This window comes from Cannabis sativa, chromosome X, assembly GCF_029168945.1.
Source record: "Cannabis sativa cultivar Pink pepper isolate KNU-18-1 chromosome X, ASM2916894v1, whole genome shotgun sequence".
NCBI classification, from domain to species: domain Eukaryota; kingdom Viridiplantae; phylum Streptophyta; class Magnoliopsida; order Rosales; family Cannabaceae; genus Cannabis; species Cannabis sativa.
The window spans coordinates 69,432,168-69,452,991 of NC_083610.1; the positions used below are offsets into that span (position 1 = coordinate 69,432,168).

A 20,824-nucleotide genomic window follows, 5' to 3' on the forward strand; every position below is an offset into this window, starting at 1 on the left:
TAGATGGTTATAATTCTATATTTAATTAAATACAAGAAAATACATATAGTTTAGCTTAGAATATAAAATTCTTTAAACTATGGTTTTCTTAAATTAATTTCAAAATAAATGAAATTAATTATGTTGCTAATCAATTTTATTAGGTTAAACTAATGTAATTAACCTAGTACAGTTATTCAAATCAGGCAAATAGGCCTTCACAATTGGGGTGGTTCATGTGAGGGGGTGCTGGGTTCAGTATGTCGTACCCACTACTATGGCTCCCAACTCTCACACAAGGCCCAAAAGAGAGGAATTTAACCTTAAAATGAACAACTGTTATTAATTGAATAGGCTCAAAAACTAAATGGGCCTAAATAAAATCTATCAAGAACTATGACATTTTATTTAGCAACAACAACCTATATGCATCTATAATGAAATTAAACACATAGGCTCACACAGGCACACTTTGGATGGGTCCTATCATGTTGCTAGGTCATACACAGATGAAAGAAGATTGTAAATATACCTGTTACAAATTATTTACTTGACCAAGGGAGCCATGAGTTAAAATCAGATCATTGGATCTGTCAACAAGTTAACCATGGCTATTTGCAATCAAGCAATAATAGGTTTTAAAAACTTACACACAAGCTAAAACACATAATCCTGCAACAAGGTTAGCTGGATAGTTGGATGTAGGATTTATTTAATTTTAAATTAAATAATTTCGAAAAAAATAATAAATTAAATAAAAAAAATATTTTCGAAAATTTAAAAAAAATTTGAAAAATTTCGAAATAAAAAAAAATTAAATTTAAAATTAAACCTACAATTTTGAAAAATTAGGTTTCAACCAACCTAAATATCATTTCAAAATTTGCCAACAAGTTTTTAAAAATTAAATGTTATTTTATAAATAAAAATTAAATAAAAAATTAAAAAAGATAAATGAATATCTTTTTCAGATTTTAAATGTAATTTAAATAAATAAAATAACAAAATTTAAAAGTTAGCAAAATATCTTACATCTATTTAAAATTACATGATTATAGTTTTAAATTTAAATAAGGTCAAATTATTTAAAAAAAATTAATTTAAAAAATTTAAAATCTGACCTTAAATTTAAAAATAAGATAAGATATAATCAAATTTAAAAATAAAATAGATAATTAAGCAAAAAAGATAGATATTGACTATTTCAAATTCAAATTACACTAATATCATGAATTAAATTTAAAAAATATTAAATTAATTTATTATGATAATTAGAATTGAATTAGGAATAGTAAATATATAAATACAGAACTATACAAAAAATCGTAAGTTAATTCCATGAAAAAGCATGAAAAAACGAAGAAAAACGAAAAAAATTGCAAGCTGTACGGACGGGATGCAGTGCATACCCGTCCGCGCGCGTGCAACAGGTGTTGGGCCGAGTTTTCTCGGCGGAATGCGTGTCACGCGTGATTTCCGCGCTCGCAGGGGGAAATTCAGCAACCTTATCTTTTTTCGAATCTTCAAAAAATCATAACTAATTCAAATTAAATCGAAATTGAGTTCTGTAAAAAAATAACTTGCTTAATTTTTTTCATACTATCGAATAAAAATAATTCCAGAAACAGATATTCAATTATTTTTCACGAAAATTCACAAACATCAATCAATCATCAAATAACACTCAATACAACATGATACCATCCAAAACATCAAACAACCGTTATAAAGTTCAAATTTCTTGCAAGCAAATCAATTAAAATGGCTCTGATACCAGTTGTTGGAAATTATTTTACCAGGATCTTAGATCTCCTCACAAGTATGTTGATTAACACCCTAAATATGAACTTTCTAAAATGATAAAATAAACACATATAAAGTTTAGGAAACCTTACATTGGGTGCAGCGGAATTAAATGACTCCTTCCATTCAGATCTCTAACCCTTGTATCCTTTCTGTCGCAGAGTATTATCAAGATCTGAACCTGGATCTCTTTCTCTGAATCTTTGATGCTGAAACTCCTTTGCTGATGATCTTTCTTCATGATCTTCTTCACTATGATTGAGGTATTGCTTGCTGTGTGTGGGCACTACTCTAATCACTAAGGGGTTTCAAAATTATCAAGGAAGAAGAGAGAGAGAGAGGGTGGCGGCCAAGGTAGAGAGAGAGGCTCAGGTTTTTCTGAATCAGAAGTGTGTAATTTTCCTGAAGCCTTCACCATCTATTTATAGCATTCCACTACGGTTAGGTTTGAATTATTTGGCATTAAAATAATGAAAATATCAGTTTAAATTACCTACCAAATTGGCCGGCCATGGCTTATTAGGTTTGGGCCTAACTTTTTGCAATTTTGCAGTTTTAACACTTTTGTATCTGATTTTCTGAAAAATGCCAATTTTCTAATTCAACAATTTAAATGCCAATTCTAACTATTTAATAACTATAAATAATTATTAAATAATATTGTCATTTATCATATTTATTAATTGAACCATACAAAGTATCATAATTAACAAATATGCCCCTACCAACTCTTTCTTTACAATTTCGCCCTTACTTAGTGAAAATTTCACAAATAGACATAGTCTAATTTGAGAATTATAATTGATTAATCAAAACCAATTACATGAGTCTTACAAACAATATTATCTCAACTAGTGCGGGGACCATGGGTCTATATAACCGAGCTTCCAATAAGTAGATCAAGAATTTAGCACTAAAATTCACTAACTTATTAATTCTTCGTTGAATCCACGTATAGAACTTAGAATTGCACTCTCAGTATATAGAATGCTCTATATGTTCCACCATCTAGACGCATCATTAGTTATCCATTGTTATAATCCTAATTTGATCAATGATCCTCTATATGAATGATCTACACTGTAAAGGGATTAGATTACCGTAACACCCTACTATGTATTTTATCCTTAAAACACTTGACCCCGTATAAATGATATTTCAGCTTATGTGAAATGAGTACTCCACCATTTATGTTCGTTTGGTCAAGCTCGAAGGAGATCGTCCTTTGCTTACTATTCGCCAGATAGAAGCTATAGATTCCATGTTTATGTTAGCGCTCCCACTCAATTGCACTACCGTGTTCCCAAAATGTACGTATCACCCTGACCTAAAAGTAGGCTTAACTAACAAATCAAAGAACACGAATAGTCTTTCAAGATAGAGCCTAATCATAACAGGATTAAGAACATTTGATCTAGGATCAACTTGGCGATATTGACTTGAATAGACTTTACGGTAAGTTTAATTAAATCTAAGTCAAAGTTCAATATCGGTCCCTTCCAATGCATACTCCATGCATCCAACCTGAGCTTTACTTTAACCAATGTTCTGGAAAGGACATAGCATTTCTCCAAATGCAAGTAAATTCTTGTTGTAGATTATCATATCAGTAAAACCCTGTGTCTGATAAATTTAGGAAACTTTATTCACATAGTCATGTTTACTTTCCAATGTGATGACAACACAATAAACAGGATCAAGTATGTGAAAAGGGTTTAAGATGAATTTATAAATCAAATAGACAAGCAATTGATAAAGTGAACCAAAACATACACAAATGAATGAAAAATACTTCTGTTTCTTTATTGACGTTGAATAAAATAGATTACATTGAAATGGAGTTTTATTTACGGCATAAAACCCAACAGTAACTAACTTAACAACTTATTAATTGCAGCCACCAACCTTATGATCTTTATCCTGAGCCTATAAATACCACCAACACTTATCATTTTAACAATACAGAGTAGACGAGTTTTGAGAGGAGATTTTGAGATTGAGAGAGAGAGAGATTGAGAGGTAGAGAAAGAAAGGTAAAGAGAAAAGAGAGAGAATAGATTTAGATTTTGTATGAAGAATCTTTTGTAGATGAAGAAGGTTCTTGGGTAAGAGTTTGATCAGAGTTGAAACACTTTGAGAGAATCTAACAGAGAATCAATATCATTGTATTGTACCCTTGTTCTTGCTCAATCAATAAAGAGGATTTGGTAGTGTTCAAGAACTGGAGTAGAGTCATAGATCATATCGATCTATAGGAATTGAACCAATTATATCTTGGTGTTGATTTTATTATTTTATTGCTTTAATCGATTCTAATTTTAGATACTCTATTCATTCCTGTTTTTCTCCAATTACTGTGTGTTTTATTAATCTTCTCATTGCTAACTGTTTAGTGATTAAAGTTTTAGTTAATTTGATTCTACAAATTAGTTTTAATTTTTCCACAAATGAACATATTTCATTTATGGCATTGGATATCATGTCAAGTACCAAAGGGATATGCAAGAATTTTCAAGTTTAGATTTGATGATCATGGAAAGAGGTCTTTGTAATAATAATAAGGGATATTGGCGGCTAAACCACCTGAACTTTAAATTTTTTAACACTTAACCATAAAAATTAAAATTTTGACGGTAAAACCTACTGAAGCCCCATTCTATTTTTCTCTTTACACTTCTGTCAAAAAATCTCAGTTAAGTGCTACGTGGACTGCCACGTGTACACGTATGTACACATGTCAAATTTTTATTGGTCCACTTAATATTAATTTTAAAAAATAATTATAAATATTTAAAAAATTAAAAAATTAGAAAACAAATAATTTTAAAAAATAGTTTTTTTTAACTTTTTTTTTTTTTTCTTTTTCTTCTTCTTTCTTTCTTAAACTTTCTTAAAGCTTAATTTCTCAGCCCTCCCTCCCAGGCCCTCTCTTTCTATCTCTCGTCTCGGCACCCAAGATCTCGTCGAAGCTGGAGCTTAAGCACCCAAGCCCTCACCGAAGCACCCAGGCCCTCGCTGAACTCCCCTCGCTGAACTCGAACCTGTCCTCTCTTTCTCTCTCTCAATCTTCTCCTTCCTGGACCCTCTCTCTCTCTCTCTCTCTCTCTCTCTCTCTCTCTCTCTCTCTCTCTCTCTCTCTCTCTCTCTCTCTCTCTCTCTCTCGTCTCGCCACCCAGGACCTCACTGGTGCTGGAGCCAAAGCACCCAGGCCCTCGCCGGACTCAAACCTGCCCTCTATTTCTCTCTCTCTCTCTCTCTCTCTCTCTCTCTCTCTCTCTCTCTCTCTCTCTCTCTCTCTCTCTCTCGATCTTCTCCTTCCCAGATCCTCTCTCTCTCTCTCTCTCTTCGTGGTAGTCGTCGGAGTCGAAGCTCCACGTTCTCTCTCTTGATTTATCTCCTCCAACCATTAATGTTTGTTCTAATTTAATTTCTATTTTTTTATTTAAAAAATAGTGACAATAGTTGTAATGGTGGTTGTGTGGTGGTGGTGGTAATAGTGGCTGTGTGGTGGTGATGATGATAATGAGATGAATAACAGAGAAAAGAAAAAGAAGGAAAAAAGAGAATGGGGAGGCGGTTGGAATGGATAAGAAGATTAAGGTTTTTTTTGTTCTCTTAAGAAGAAAAAGAAGAAGAAGAAGAAGAAGAAGAAAGAAAAAAAAAAAATAAAATAAAATATATTTTTTTCATATAATTGTTTTTTTATTTTAAATTTTTTAAATATTTTAAATTATTTTTTAATAGTTAATATTGTGTGGACCAATAAAAATTTGACACATGTACACAAGTGTACACCTAAGCAGGCTACTGTAGCACTTAATTGAAGTTTTTTAACAAAAGTGTAAAAAATAACCAGAATGGGAATTTAGTAGGTTTTGCCATCAAAATTTTAATTTTTGTGGTTAAGTATTTAAAAATTTAAGGTTTAAGTTGTTTAGCCGCCAATATCTCTAATAATAATATCTACCCATTATGACTTTGTAATGTTTGCTTTTTAATGAAGTTTCTAATTAGAAATTAAAAACAAAGAACCCAATTAAATTTCACTTGACCAATGTTCCCATATAAATAATAGTAAGAAAACATATATACATGCATGCATATCTCGTGATAGGAAACTAATGATCATAAAATAGAATATTCACACCAAAGTATAAAGGAAAAAGGAAAAACAAATTTGTTACATTTATAGTAAACATGTATATATATAATAAATTCCTTCTTATTTTTTATACACATTATGTTAACAATTAACTAATTACTTTAATGACAGTGCTTAATTAATTACTTACAGTTTGAAAGTATTGTGTGTGGTCCAAAATGTAGAGTGGGATTCATATGAGCAGTATGAAGGAGACAATATAGTGTACATAGCAAGTGTGCATTTATATCAACTTTTCAATATATTGCATTTGTATTAAATTAGACCCAACAGAAAGTGAGAGAAAAGGAATCTTATTTTGATTTTAAGATCATGCAGTTGTCAAACAATACATAATATTCATATAAATATTTGATGATAACCGTTACTGTTTAAATAAAACTTAATTATATATAATAGTGATTGATATTATATTATATAAAATATATGGTTAGCAGATGTGTAGTTAATTAAACCAAGTGATTAATGATATAGGTCTATTTATATCTTATCTTATCTCTTATATATAATAAGAGTCTAAATCACCTCTGCTTGTTTGTCCAATATATATATTCTTAGATTTTAAGATTTTAGAAATGTATGTAATTGTTAGAGATATATTAATTGATTTTGGGCAACGTGGCCAACCTTGTGGTGATCCCTTAGAGAATTGTCATGGAAGACAGCTTTGAAGCCAACATTTTCCTTTTCCAACTGAAGTTTATAATTAATGTTGAATGGTAAAACATCTTATTATGATTAATTAATTGATTAGATTTTGAAAAATGACATCTTGTTTAAGATAATCAATTTTGGTACGATACTACTAGGGTATTTATGTATATATTATATACATAAAGAGTACACCAGCACACTATTTTTATACTATATTGTGTCATTATTAATAATTATGTAATACTATATTATGCGGAAACTCATTCTTAATGGGGTAGAAATTTTCTGTCTAGACGAAAATGAGAATTATTTTTTATTTCCAAATGTTAAACGGGGCGAAAACGGGAATGACACTCTCCATCTCGACGGTCGGGGACTCGTTTATATTTTATTTATATTTCTAATAATATTTATAATTTATGTTGATATTTTTTAGTATATTAGTATCCTTTCTATAAATTTTAAATTCTGTTTTGAATAATAATTAATATATTGAAAAAAAAAATTAATGTGTAATATATTTTTAAGTAGTTTAACAATTTTATATATTTAAATTTTATTTTTTATTAAAGGATTTTTTGCCCCGTCCTTGCCCCATTAAATGATTCCTCACCTCATCTCCGAGAATAAGCGGAGATGAGAATTAAAATTCTTAACGAGGATAGAGACGGGAAACACTCCCCGTTAATTTCCTGCCCCGTGTACATCCCTACCTAAGACCTTCACCTTTAAATATATATGATTATAAATAATTACATATTATAATGTACAAAAAAAATATATAATTTAAAAGTGTGTTTATCATTATTTTTTTTTTTGACAAAGTGTGTTTATCATTATTGATTATTAGTATAAATATTTTTTCAAATTCCGAAAGCTTACTATACTTGATTGAGTTCTATTCATCTTTTGCAACGATAATAACTTTAATTTCCTCATTAGGTAAGAATAAATCAATATTAATTCTAGGATGGCTGTACGTAATTACTAATTAATTAAATTAATTAATGTCATAATTCTAATTAGGTAGGACTTTTAATTTTTTTGTTATGAACTATCCTTATTTGTGTAGCTAATATTGGCTGGTTCATGTACTCTTATTAACAATGCTTTATTATATTACACGAAATAGATCAATCTTATGTGAGATTGATTTTGTCAGCAATTCCCACGAGTCACAATATGTATATTATTTACTTTCGTATATTATTACTTGTATTGGTAATGAGTAATGACTCATGAAATGAGTACTAATTATTTTATTAGTGTCGTGGAATATTTACTCAAAAGACTTATTCGTCTGATTATATTGAGTAATTTACTGTGTAAATAGTAAATTTAATTTATAGTTATAGATAAATATTTAAATTTAATTTTTGATAATAATAATATTTAATTTATATTTTTGAAACTTTAATGATTAAGTGTCATATTATTATTTACGTGTCATTTTTTTATTAATATATTTAAATTGATTTTTAAATAAAAAATAAAAATATAATGAAATGGACTAATTATATAAGTACTGTTACGTAATCATTTACTTGACACTTAATAATTAAGTACTTACGGAAGTTCTAAAAATATAATTTTAAGTATTATTACCATCATAAATTAAATGTAGATATTTATATACAATCGAGAATAAATTGTTTTATGCATATATATATACACATATATTCAATTACTAGATAGAAGTTACGTGTCAAGTCACGTATGTTAATTTTATTTTAATTTTTTAGGTTTTTTGAATATCATAATTTTAAAATTAATAATATTTAATGTAGTGATAATCGTTGAAATTTTAAAGCATAATAGTGATTTAAATAAAAACAAAAATTACTATTATATTTTGTAATAGTAAATAAAAAAAATTATTATTCGTTCTAAATTTATTTTCGGAATTAATGAAAATGCTCATCTGGTTAAAATATAACATTCAAATTTAATTTAAAATAATATTTAAAATTTAACTAATTGTAAATATCAAAATTTGAAAAAAGTCACTCAATAATTTCTCATAAACTAAGAATTCTGTTATATAACCACATTTTATATAGAATAGATATTTTAATTTAGCTCATATCCTAAGTTATTCACTTTATAATCAGTAAAAAATATCATGACAAATGTTCATTTAACCGTGTAATATTTTATTGGTAATTAATTAAGAAATTTATATATTACATGTCCAAAATCTTATATATTTTTTTTAATTATGTAAAAACAAATTTTCAATAAATCATAAAAATTCCATATAAAAAAATTGTGATTTTATTGTTTTCAATGCTGGCTACTTTATAAAAAATGCACTGTCCAAATTTGAAGTTGTTAGTCCATGATACTAAAACAGATTTTGATTAATTAATAAATCTCAAATAAAGTAGGACCAAAATAAATGAATCTCCCACACAACATATATATAATTGTATTGGGGGGTTATATACGGCTAACTATTGATTAATATGGAATTAAATCTTCATTAATTTCTTACCTTTTTTGTTTTTAATTTTAACTGAACATTAATCTTTTACATTCAAGTGTGAAATAAATGCCCTATTGTTAATTAAACAAATACATAAGTTATCTGTCTTTTTTAAATAATTTCTAAGATGTCAAAATTCATCACAGCTGGAACTTAAATAATAATAATAATAATAATAATAATAATAATAATATAACTAGCTACCATCTTTTATCATAACTCATAAGTATGAAATTATTAAACATTAATAATATGTTCTCACGTTACTTGTATTTTTTTGGTAAGTAATATGAATTAAGTAGTAGTGACTTATATAAATATACATATATATATATATGGTTGGATTAAGTGTTTAGCAAAATAACATTGTTATTGGAATAAGTGGTGTCAAACACTTTTTATACATGGTGTTTGATGATTGGTTATTGATATTTTTTTTAAAAAAAAAATTCTTAATACTTAATTACACTAATAGTGATATGACACTATGAAAAATACTTATTAAGTATTAATAGTGACTTTTAGCTATTCTCTTAGGAAAAAGAAAACTTAAAGGTGATAATTATATATTTATTACACATAGATTTATTACACATAGATTTATGGAAAGAAGAGATAATTAGACATAGGATTAGCATGATTAATAATTTATAATAAAGATGTATAGGTAGATGATTAATTTAGGGGTAGTCCACCAACTAGAGAAGAAGAAATGAGTATTTTAATTAGTAGATTTAAATCTCAAGGACAAAGAAGCAGGCCAAACTGCCAACGCCCTCTCTGCACATCATAACTCTTTTTTGGTACGAATACGAGTAGCGATGAGACAACTCTTTCAACCCAAATTTGGTGCTCACCCGACCCGCCAATATTTATTCATTTCAAGTACCACTAGGGTCAATATCAACAATTCATTTTAGAAGAAACACACACTTTGTTTTATTTGATTTAATTTTTACTTTTATTTTCATAATTTTAAGATATATTTATTTTTTAGACCACTTAAATTCATGTAAATTATATACTAAATTTAAGTAGAGAATGAAAATAGATTGGGCAACCCACCCAAAAAAATATATATTTTAATAAAATATAATATAAGAGTATTTTTTTATTAATAGATACAAAAAAGAGGTATTTCTCAACTTATCATTTAATTTTAATACACTATTGTTATTTGATACCTTATTATTAAAGTGCCTAACACTACAGTATGATATTTTATAATTAGTTAGCGGTTTTATAAAAAAAAATAATATATGATGTAACTTTAATGTAAAATTTTGCAATAAAATAGAAAGTAAAATTTTAATTAAGTATTTCAACGAATAGAGTATGGAAGCTGATGAAAGTGCCCATCTTCAATTAGTATAGAATTCTCACATCATATTTCTCTATATCAAATTATATACAAATTGGTGTACTAAATTATATATTATTAATAGTACTAGATTTTGAATTTTTACTAAATTGGTATATATATTTATATATATAACTTATTTTTTCTCATTCTTATCTTTTTCTTTTTCTTTTTTAATTTGATTTTAAAAAATATTTATTAATTAGTTGATTGGTGGATAAAATACATATTATATATCATAGTGAAATCTTTTAAATAAACTGTTTTTATTTAATGTGATATTTAGTATAATATTTGATGTGAATTACACAGATATGATGGGTTTACGAGTTTTTTTTAGCTATAGATACATTGAAATCTTTATTCAAAATGACATTCATTTCATAAAAAATTGATCATTTTTGCAATATACCTCTCCCACATTTTTAACTAATGTATCTCTACAATTTCAATATTATTACAATTATCAAAAGAATAAAGTCGTTTTGTGAAGTAACATAATGTGTTTATATTCCCACAATTATCCTATAAATATTTATACACATAGTATGCTAGATAATTAACGTTGCTGTATTCATATTAAATATATAAGTTACAAAAAAAAATTGTGAATTCGGATTGCAAGGCCCACAATAATTAAGCAAATTATAATTGTCCTAAAAATGTTCATACGACCTTATATGCAGTGATCACATCATACCAACTAGGAAAAGTCAACAGATCAGTGAATGGTTGACTATTATTAGGGTTAAATTCTGTTATATATACATAGATAGTAAGAAAATTAAAACTAGACAATTTCGATTTGATTTCAAAGAGCATGAAACCATGAGAATTTTTTCTTCTGACACATTTTGGTATCATATAAGGGAATTGTTCCCATATATGATAAGGTATATATAAATAAAATGTTATAATTAATTGACTGATTTTCTTTACTGTAAGAAAATATCAAAATTAGAAGCTTCTTTGTTTTGGTGTCTCTATTTGTTAATAAGACATTTCATGTTATAACCGACCGAATCCACCTAAACCTGTCCATATGTTTAGTACTTAATAGAAACTGATAATCTAATTATCAGCTGATTATAACAGCTCACACGTGTATATATAGATAATAATAATAATAATAATCCTATATTATATATTAATATAAGATCTATCCATAGACAATGTTTCTCTACTTTAATAGATTAGCGAGGCACTAATTTTTGATTAAATATAAAAAAAAATGTACCTGGGGCTGGGTACGTAGCTTCCAAAAATTCACTTATCATACGCTAATTAAGATTATGTCTTTGAACTTTTAAGGTTATTAACATTTTTTTAAACTATTAAAATTGTTGGATTTAAGGATTTTTGTCTAATTTTAGTAAGCAAAGTTTAACATGGATGAAAATACAGGGAGATAATTTGGTACATGTCAAAATTTTGAGGGCATGATTTGGTAAATACCAAAATCTGAGGAGCATGATTTTGTCCATAAACAAATACTGAATTAGTAAAATTGAATGCAATTGGATAAATGTCTTTAAATCTAACAATTTCAATAATTTAAAAAAAGTTTTTAACGGTCAGATTAGTTTACGGGACGTGATTTGATACATGTTAAAGTTTAAAGGACAAAAATACTAATCAACCTAAAATAAAATAATACTATTAGGAAAGATTTATATATTTTACCATTAATGCATATATAATTTATTAATTTTGTGGTAAATGCATTTTTTAATGAAAAAGATTAATTGTTTTTGTTTTCCCTCTCTCTAATCAACATGGTAAATAATAATAACTTTGAATAATTAAACTTGTTACAACGTTACAATTAATAACAGAACATGATCACCAAGATGAATAAATATATATTGCAAAATATTAGGATTACATATAGAGGTTTAATTAATTTATTAATATCTATGTACCATATATACATTGTTTTTTTTATGTATATAATTGTTTACATATTATTTTATGCTCTATTTTGCTAAATAATGCACATCCTTTTTTTTAGCAAAAACAAAATAAATAATGTTATATAGTTTGCTAGTTCATTTATGGTTTTTTTTTTATACATGTAATTGTTAGATTAATATAATTAAATCTAAAGAGATATGAACAATAGCTAGTAACGTATAGATATATAAATATAAATGCAAAGAAAAAAAATTAAATATGCGTACCTCCCGCCGTTTCCTAAAAATCAGAATTTGAGCTGTGAAATATTTAGTAAATAAATCTGATAATAATTAAAATAATTAATTTGTAACTTATAAAAACAATAATGAGTTAAATATAATAATAAAATAAGGAGTGGGGTTCAATTATTTTTGCATATAAATGATAGCAGAAAGTATCTGGATGAGGCAGACAACATAACCCTTCTATTTCATTTTCCTTTCTTCTTGTTTTTGGTCTCTCTCTCTCTTCCACATACAATCCAAGTTTCGTGAAAGTACACAAATAAGAAAATAACAAAGATTTATAATAACGTACTAGATAGGTTTAATATATAGTTATAATCTGATGATGATGCGGAAAGTGATGGCTTCATCTTCTTCTTCTTGTTGTTTTTATTATCGTCACATAATAATAACAACAATAGTATTGTTATTTTTTATTAATCCATCGTGGGGTTTGATAAAGTTACCGCCAAATCAGACAGTTCCGGCAGTGATCGTGTTCGGAGACTCGATCATGGACACAGGGAACAACAACGCTCTTAAGACTCTGGTCAAGTGTGATTTCGCTCCTTATGGTGAAAATTTCAGGGGACGAGTACCTACCGGCAGATTTGGTGATGGAAAGGTCCCTTCAGATCTAATAGGTGATTATTCCAATTTAATTCATTATTTATTAACATAACTATTTGTATATATATTCTTCTACTCTACTACTATTACTACTACGTACTTTCATGTTTACCATACATTCATCTAACTAGATATTTATCACAATAATCTCATATATTTATTTTGAGTTTAATATTGTTTTAGTTATGGAAATTATAAGTAAATATAAATAAGTTTAATTAAGAGTATTTATTTTTAATATAGATTATTTTTTTTTATTTCGTTATTTATCTTTTAATTATAGAAAAATTATTTTATATACTATTTTTTATTATTATTTTTTTTAAAATATACAGTTTAGTTGCTCCAATAATTTTTATTTGGAATGCTACGTATATTTTTGTAAAATAATAAAAAAAAAAAACTTCTTAATTATAATACCAGACCGGGCTAAGGGAGCCGGATGGTCATACAGCCCGCCAGATTTTTTTTTTTTTTTTAACTTATATGTAAAAATTTATTTTAAAAAAAAAAGTAAAATTTTTTATATATTTTCATATGTATTGGCCCTGATTTGTGAGCTGGCTCCACCATTACCAGTAATGTATAGTTTTATAATATCAGTAATGTTATAGTTTTAGAATTAATACATCTAATTAAGGAGAGTTAAGATGATTAGATTACTTATCCAATAATTAAAGACTACTATAGAGACAGTTGACTGAATAAATAATAGTATAGGTAGTAAAAATAAAATAATGTTGTTATAATTATGAGGGTTATTTACTTTGCTACCTGTAAAGAATAATAAGTAATTAATGTAAAAGATATCCGTACATAACTTAGAGTGTGGCTAACTTCATATATAGGTAGCCACACCAGAAATATTGGAGCTGGAGCTATAATAATTAAGCTCTCAACAAATGCTAAAAGAGTATTATTTGGTCTCTAGTATTTTCGTACGTGTCAATATTATTATTGATACAATTAAATATTATATTTTTCATAATTTAATATAATAATTTTTAAAAAATATCAATAATCAATCACACGACAACACCTTTAAAAAATAGTAGAGACTACTAGTACATAATACCAATACTCCTCAATAATACTTAGCTATATGTTTTTCTCGCTTTAAATCGGTCCCCGTATAGACCGTACCTGTATGATGTATCTAATCATACATAATTATATTTATTTTCAAAAATTGAAAAGTTAGGTCAGTGTCATGTATGTGTGACAATGCAGAGTCATTTGGAATTATAAAAAAATATTGAATATTTTATAAAATGCTTTTATAATACATTTTTTTAAAAGGGATCCTTCGATGAATAATAATGGGCACAAATTTTTTTTTGTGTGCTATATATATTTAAAGTAAAATATAAGTATTATTAAGTTTCTTTTTATAAAATTTTACAAAAATATTATTTTTTACAATGCAAAAAAATATACTATGTAAAAATTTTGGGTCTTGAGTTTAGGTGGGCCCTAACCACGAGCCTAGCGCCTCTTACCAGTTTCGGTATCTGAGAAATTTTTTTTAGTTTAATTTTTTTATGGTCGTCTATGTTGTAGCTATTTAAAAATCTTGAAAAATTTTGAGAGATTCAGAAACATTTAACATTTCAAAAATATGGTTCAAACAATTTATTGCACGCAAAACTCTTTTATTTTATATGAGTGTGAAATAAATTATTTGAACCCTATTTTCTACGTGGTTTCTCAAAATTTTGCAGACATCATAAATAACTAAAACATAGATAACTATAAAAAAAAAAATTAAATTAATTTTTTTTTCCAAATGCCAAAAAAAAAAAAAATAGAAATACATCAATGACAAATGCCCAAAAAACTAGAAATACATCAATGAACCCTGTTAGTAAGTGCATTGTTAAAATATTTTCAGTTCTATATTACATTCTTATAACATTGGAATCTACTAATAGTTTATGATATAGAATTATTATATAAATATTCAAGACTTTAAAACGTTGTTAATATGGACTTCGAATTTTAACGACGAAATTTTAATGTTACATTGTTTTAATATATATTTTTCTTGTATATATTTGTATTTTTTTTGGATTTCATGAAATTATATTATATTTATTTTAATTTTCCTGAAAATAAAATTACGAATTTATTGTACTTTTCGGATTTCATTATTTTTAGTAGGGGATTTGATTTTCTTTCTTTTTCAAATCCAAGATCTAATATATATATATATATATATATATATAATAGGAAGATTGGGATAACATTTCTACATTATTTTACACAACATTGTGTGGTGTGTGGTGTGTGGTGTGTGGTGTACGGACACGTATTATTCTCTTTGAATTTAATTCATGAAGTTCTATAGTGCAACAGTCATACTTTTATTGTTGCACAATATTTATTATTATAAATATGGTGAGGTGTATCTGTGAAGGAGTACTACATATTTATTATGGTAATAATTTTGTCATAACTTTTGTTGAAAATATGGCCTTCACACGTAATTATTTTGTTACTACTTAAATTGTCTAATCTATATATATATATATATATATATATAAAGACTATGGTAGGACCTAACAAAAGTTCCCTACCGGTAGGGAACTTTTTTTGACCATTGATTTTAGATCATGTGGTTATTAAGATAGAAGGTGTATACTCTTACAATAGGACAGCTTGTATACAATTAAAACTTTATACATATTATAATAATATTTAATTATATATTTATTTTAAAAAATAAAATAATATTAATAATTAAAAAATTTATTAATTTTTAATTTAAATTATTTTTTTTTAAGTTAACTCTCATGTAAATCTTGACAATTTCCGCACCAATATTATTGTTGTTCTAATTTTTTTTCTCACTCGATATATTAAACTAGTGTGTTCTTCTTCTTTTTTTCCTTTTATTTTTTTCCTTTTTTTGTTGCGAATTTTTTTTTTTCTTTTATTCATCAATAAATTTTAGGGGTTTTTTTTATCAAATCATTTTTTTTTTATCAATTTTGACTATTATATTACGTTGTATTATTATTATTATTATGACAAAGTGATTTGGATCACTTAAGAATTTACAATAAAAACATCAACAGTTGGAGTGGAACCTCTATTTTTCTTTCATTTTATTGGTTAATAAATTGTATAGGTTTCTAGATTATCATCTTTTTTTCATCGTCGGAGTAGTTGCCGGTGTCGGAAAAGTCGTCGGAGTTGCTTCCTGTAGGGGTGTTCATCAAACCGCTCAAACCGTTCAAACCGCCTGCACCGCACCATACCGCAAGAAAATGCGGTTTAAAATTCTTTGCAATGCGGTCGCGGTTTGAATTTTTTCTAAACCGCGCGGTGCGGTTTGCGGTTTTAAATTGTTAATATGTGGTTCAAACCGCACCGCATCGCATATTATAAAAATACTAATTTTTATATTTATTTAGGTTCAATATGTGAAGGCCCAACCTAAGCCCACTAATTATTTTTTTTTTCACTGAAAAAATAATTATTGTATCGTTGAAACTTGAAACTTTTTTTTTTATATTTATTTTCAAGTCTTATGGTATTTTTGACAAGTTTGGCTCAAACTTTGTTGAATTTGTGATAATTTAATTATCTAGTGATAGTCCAAATCGTAAAAACTGCATAAACCGCACCGCACCGCATCATTTTTTGCGGTACAGTTTTTTAGTTTCATGGTGCGGGTGCGGTTTGGGAAATTAAAAAAATATATGTGCGGGTTGGTTTGAAAAAATAGTCAAAACCGCATCACCCGCATCGTGAACACCCCTAGCTGCCGACACTGGAAAAGTCATCAAAATTGACATTATCGCCAAAAAAATCACCGCAAAAATTACAAGGAAATCGTTTTCTTGATGAAGAAATCGATTTTTTGATGAAGGAACCAGCTTTTTGGTGATTTTTCCGGCGATAGTACCAATTTCATAATTTTCTTTTTTGTTATATGATAGTATATTATTATTATTGAAATATTATATGAATTTTTGAAAATTTATAAATAATTTATAGTATTAAAAATTTAAATAGATTGTTTTTATTGAAATATTAAAAAAAATTAAAATACCTCTAAAAAAATAGAGTCAGCCCACTGTTATTGATAAAACAATTATTATTTTTTTTAAGAAAAAGAATTGGCTGTAAAGGAATATACTAATATCATGTGTACACTTTTTTTTCTTAATTCTTATTGGCTCATTTAATATCCCTATGCCATGAGGTAAATTGAAGGGGGCGTATAGTAGATATCCCCTATATATATATTTGTTTTCAATCAATCATACTATTAATTGTTAGTTTTGCCAAATTAAATAAAACCAGTAATTGTTCAAAAAAATAAATAAATAAATAAATAAAAAAATAAAACCAGTAAAATTAAAAAAATCTTGGGACTAATACTTGGTTGTGATCAACCCAATATTATTTTTAATTAAAATTAGTCTTTTGATGTGATTACAAAGAACTCTCTATAAATTCTCAGTTATTAACTTATTATTATGTAACAACAATAGTACTATCAGTGTAAGCATTAGGCCTTATTTATGGGGATCTTATTATATAAACTTTAGTTAAGAAAAATCATTTAAAGAAGTTCTAATATTTGCTATTTTTCTTAGGGATTAATTTCAAAAATAAAAATACAAAAACCACAAAAAAAAATTTACAAAATTACGGTTTGTACAAAGTTTTTTATATTTTGACGGTTCTTTAAATTTTATTTACATAAAATAAGGTCTTTTATGTATTTTTATGTTATATTTTTATTATTTTGTTATTAATTTTTTTTATTTAATTTTTTTTTATGTTATTTTATAAAAAATAATAAAAATATATAAAATAAAACTTTAAGCATAAATATGTAAAAAAATTACAATATTAGTGTTCGATGTAATTAACCATTTTTCTTAACACTCTTTCACTATTATTTTATTCGTTTTCATATATATATATATATATATATATATATGTATATATATATATATTATTTTACTTTTAATTAGTGGCTAATTATGCAATTATTATTTTAATCACATCTAAATTATTAATTTCTCATAATATTTATATTTATTTTTCGTCATGATTTATTAGCGGAAGAATTGGGTATTAAAGAATACTTGCCAGCATATTTGGACCCTAATTTAAGCTCGGATGATCTCCCAACTGGGGTATGCTTCGCTTCTGGTGGCTCAGGATATGACCCCATGACTCCCAAAATAGTGGTATATTTATGTATACTTAGTTAATTAATTATATTTATATTTAATTTATCAAATTACTGATAAATAAAATAAAATAAAACACACAGTCAGTGATATCATTCGAAGAACAGCTACGAATGTTCAAGGAGTACATAGGAAAGCTTAAAGCAAAAGTTGGAGAAAGGAGAACCAAATTCATATTGGAAAATGCCATATTTTTGGTTGTAGCTGGTAGTGATGACATTGCTAATACCTATTTCACTATTCGTATTAGAAAATTACAATACGATGTTCCTTCATACACAGATTTAATGATCCGTGGAGCTTCAGATTTCATTAAGGTATAATTCTAAAAATACTCATTTTTTGCTTTTGTTTGCAAAATTATCAACTTTACAAAACCAACCCTTATATAGGAATTATATGGACTTGGGGCAAGAAGGATTGGAGTATTTTCAGCACCACCAATAGGTTGTGTCCCATCACAAAGAACTTTAGGTGGAGGAGTACTAAGACAATGTGCAGAAGAATACAATGAAGCAGCACTTATGTTCAACTCTAAACTAGCCTCCACCATTCACTCACTCAAGTCTAGACTTTCAAGTAGCAAGCTTGTCTATGTTGATATCTACAATCCTCTTCTCGATCTCATTGTCAACCCTCAAAACTATGGTACTTGTATTATTATTAATTTGGTTACTTCATCTACATATTATTATTGTAACATTAATTAACTTATATTTTATTTTTCTCTCATCAGGGTTTGTAGAAGTGGATAAAGGGTGTTGTGGAACAGGGGCACTTGAAGTTGCAGTACTATGTAACCCTTTGACTCCACCATGTGAAGACCCATCTAAACATATATTTTGGGATAGTTATCATCCCTCTGAAGCAGCATACAAAGTCTTGGTTCCCAACCTTCTAAGAAAATATGTCAACAGCTTCATCTATTAATTCTCGATCATCATCACTTTATTAAAGTTATATATATTTACTTATATTAATTGTTGGTTTCTGGCCAACTTTAATTAATTAAAACTTTACATATGATTTTGTGTAACCAAAAAAAAAAGTGTTGTCATTTAATTTAGTTTTCGTTTCTCCATATCAATTTGTTTTGTGTTTTTGTTGGGTGAGGCCTTTTGGAAAAATTTGTAGCCTTTGAAACCTGGAAAGGCATTTGGGCTTTTGATTTTGTATTTGTTGGAGTTTGTACTTGTTCAATAAGAAACAAATATAAGAAATTTATATGGAAAATTTGATCAACTATGCTTCTTAGTTCTTTCTCACTATACCCATTCAAAATTTAGTGCCAACATAACTCGACTCAAAGTTGACATAATATGCCATTTCCCTATCTTTAAGACCCCTCCTATCATTCAAACATTTTGGTTTCTTTAATTCTCACAAGTCTCACCCATTTCTAAAAATTGGTGAAATCTAGCCACTTACCTTCTCCGTTACCCCTCTTTTCATTCTCAGATCTCGATCACCCCCTACGCCAACCACCATTAATGATTCTACCTCCGATCACCACCAAAACATCTAATGTATTTTTCTTTTAATGCTTTAATGGTTAAAACTCAAATCCGAAACACAAACCCATTTTTTCTTTTACAAGGCACTAACTTATTAATTTCGAATTCGCACATAAAAGTTTAGTTTTCTTTGTAATTTTTCTTAGATTAAAATTTTTAAACAAAAAAACGATGTCTAACGATGTATTTGCAATGTAACATGAAAACTTTCTTTTTGCAAACACGATGTGCAACGATACATTTGCCATGTCAATTTTTTTTTAACAAGATTGAAGTTTAACAAAAATTAATTTTGAATTTTTTTTTTTTTGATGTTGCGATGATGCATTCGTGAAGTGATAATCTATGATGAATTTTGATAAAAACTTTGGCGAGATAATTTTTTACTTGTGAAAAGTCTAAATGTTTAGAATAAAAAATTTTAGTTACAAATGTCATTGTAACTAAATATATGTAAACATAGTATTAGTTACAGAATTGTAATTACAAATTGTTTTTTTTCGCGCCAAGGAAATCATGTTTTTCTCGCACTATCATAGTTTTCCCAAATATTTTTTTGACATCATTGCAAACACATTGTTTTTTTTTTATTTTTCTTTTAACAAATCGCGAACGCATTGTGAGACACAGTATTTTCCTTTTATAATTAAAACATCTATGTATTTGAAAAGATTTATAATTTATACAAAGTACTTTAAATCATTTTTTTTTTTTATTTTTACAGGTTCTGTTTTTTTTTTCTTATAGATTTTTATACACTTTTTTTTTTTGAAAAAAAAAATATATGTTATTTTTCATTACTTTCTCGTAGCGGTAACATGGAAATAACGGAAAAATCATACTC

The 20,824-nt window shown here is 27.0% G+C and overlaps 1 protein-coding gene across 1 annotated transcript; it reads left to right on the top strand.

Moving 5' to 3' along the window:
• The first annotated feature begins 12,748 nt into the window (after window positions 1–12,748).
• Window positions 12,749–19,708, top strand: LOC115714354 (GDSL esterase/lipase EXL3). The gene is made up of 5 exons (XM_030643031.2): window positions 12,749–13,267; window positions 18,333–18,463; window positions 18,550–18,783; window positions 18,859–19,114; window positions 19,203–19,708. The coding sequence occupies exons 1-5, from the start codon at window positions 12,967–12,969 to the stop codon at window positions 19,394–19,396; spliced, it is 1,116 nt and encodes a 371-aa protein (XP_030498891.1). The 5' UTR covers window positions 12,749–12,966; the 3' UTR covers window positions 19,397–19,708.
• The last annotated feature ends 1,116 nt before the right edge of the window (window positions 19,709–20,824 follow it).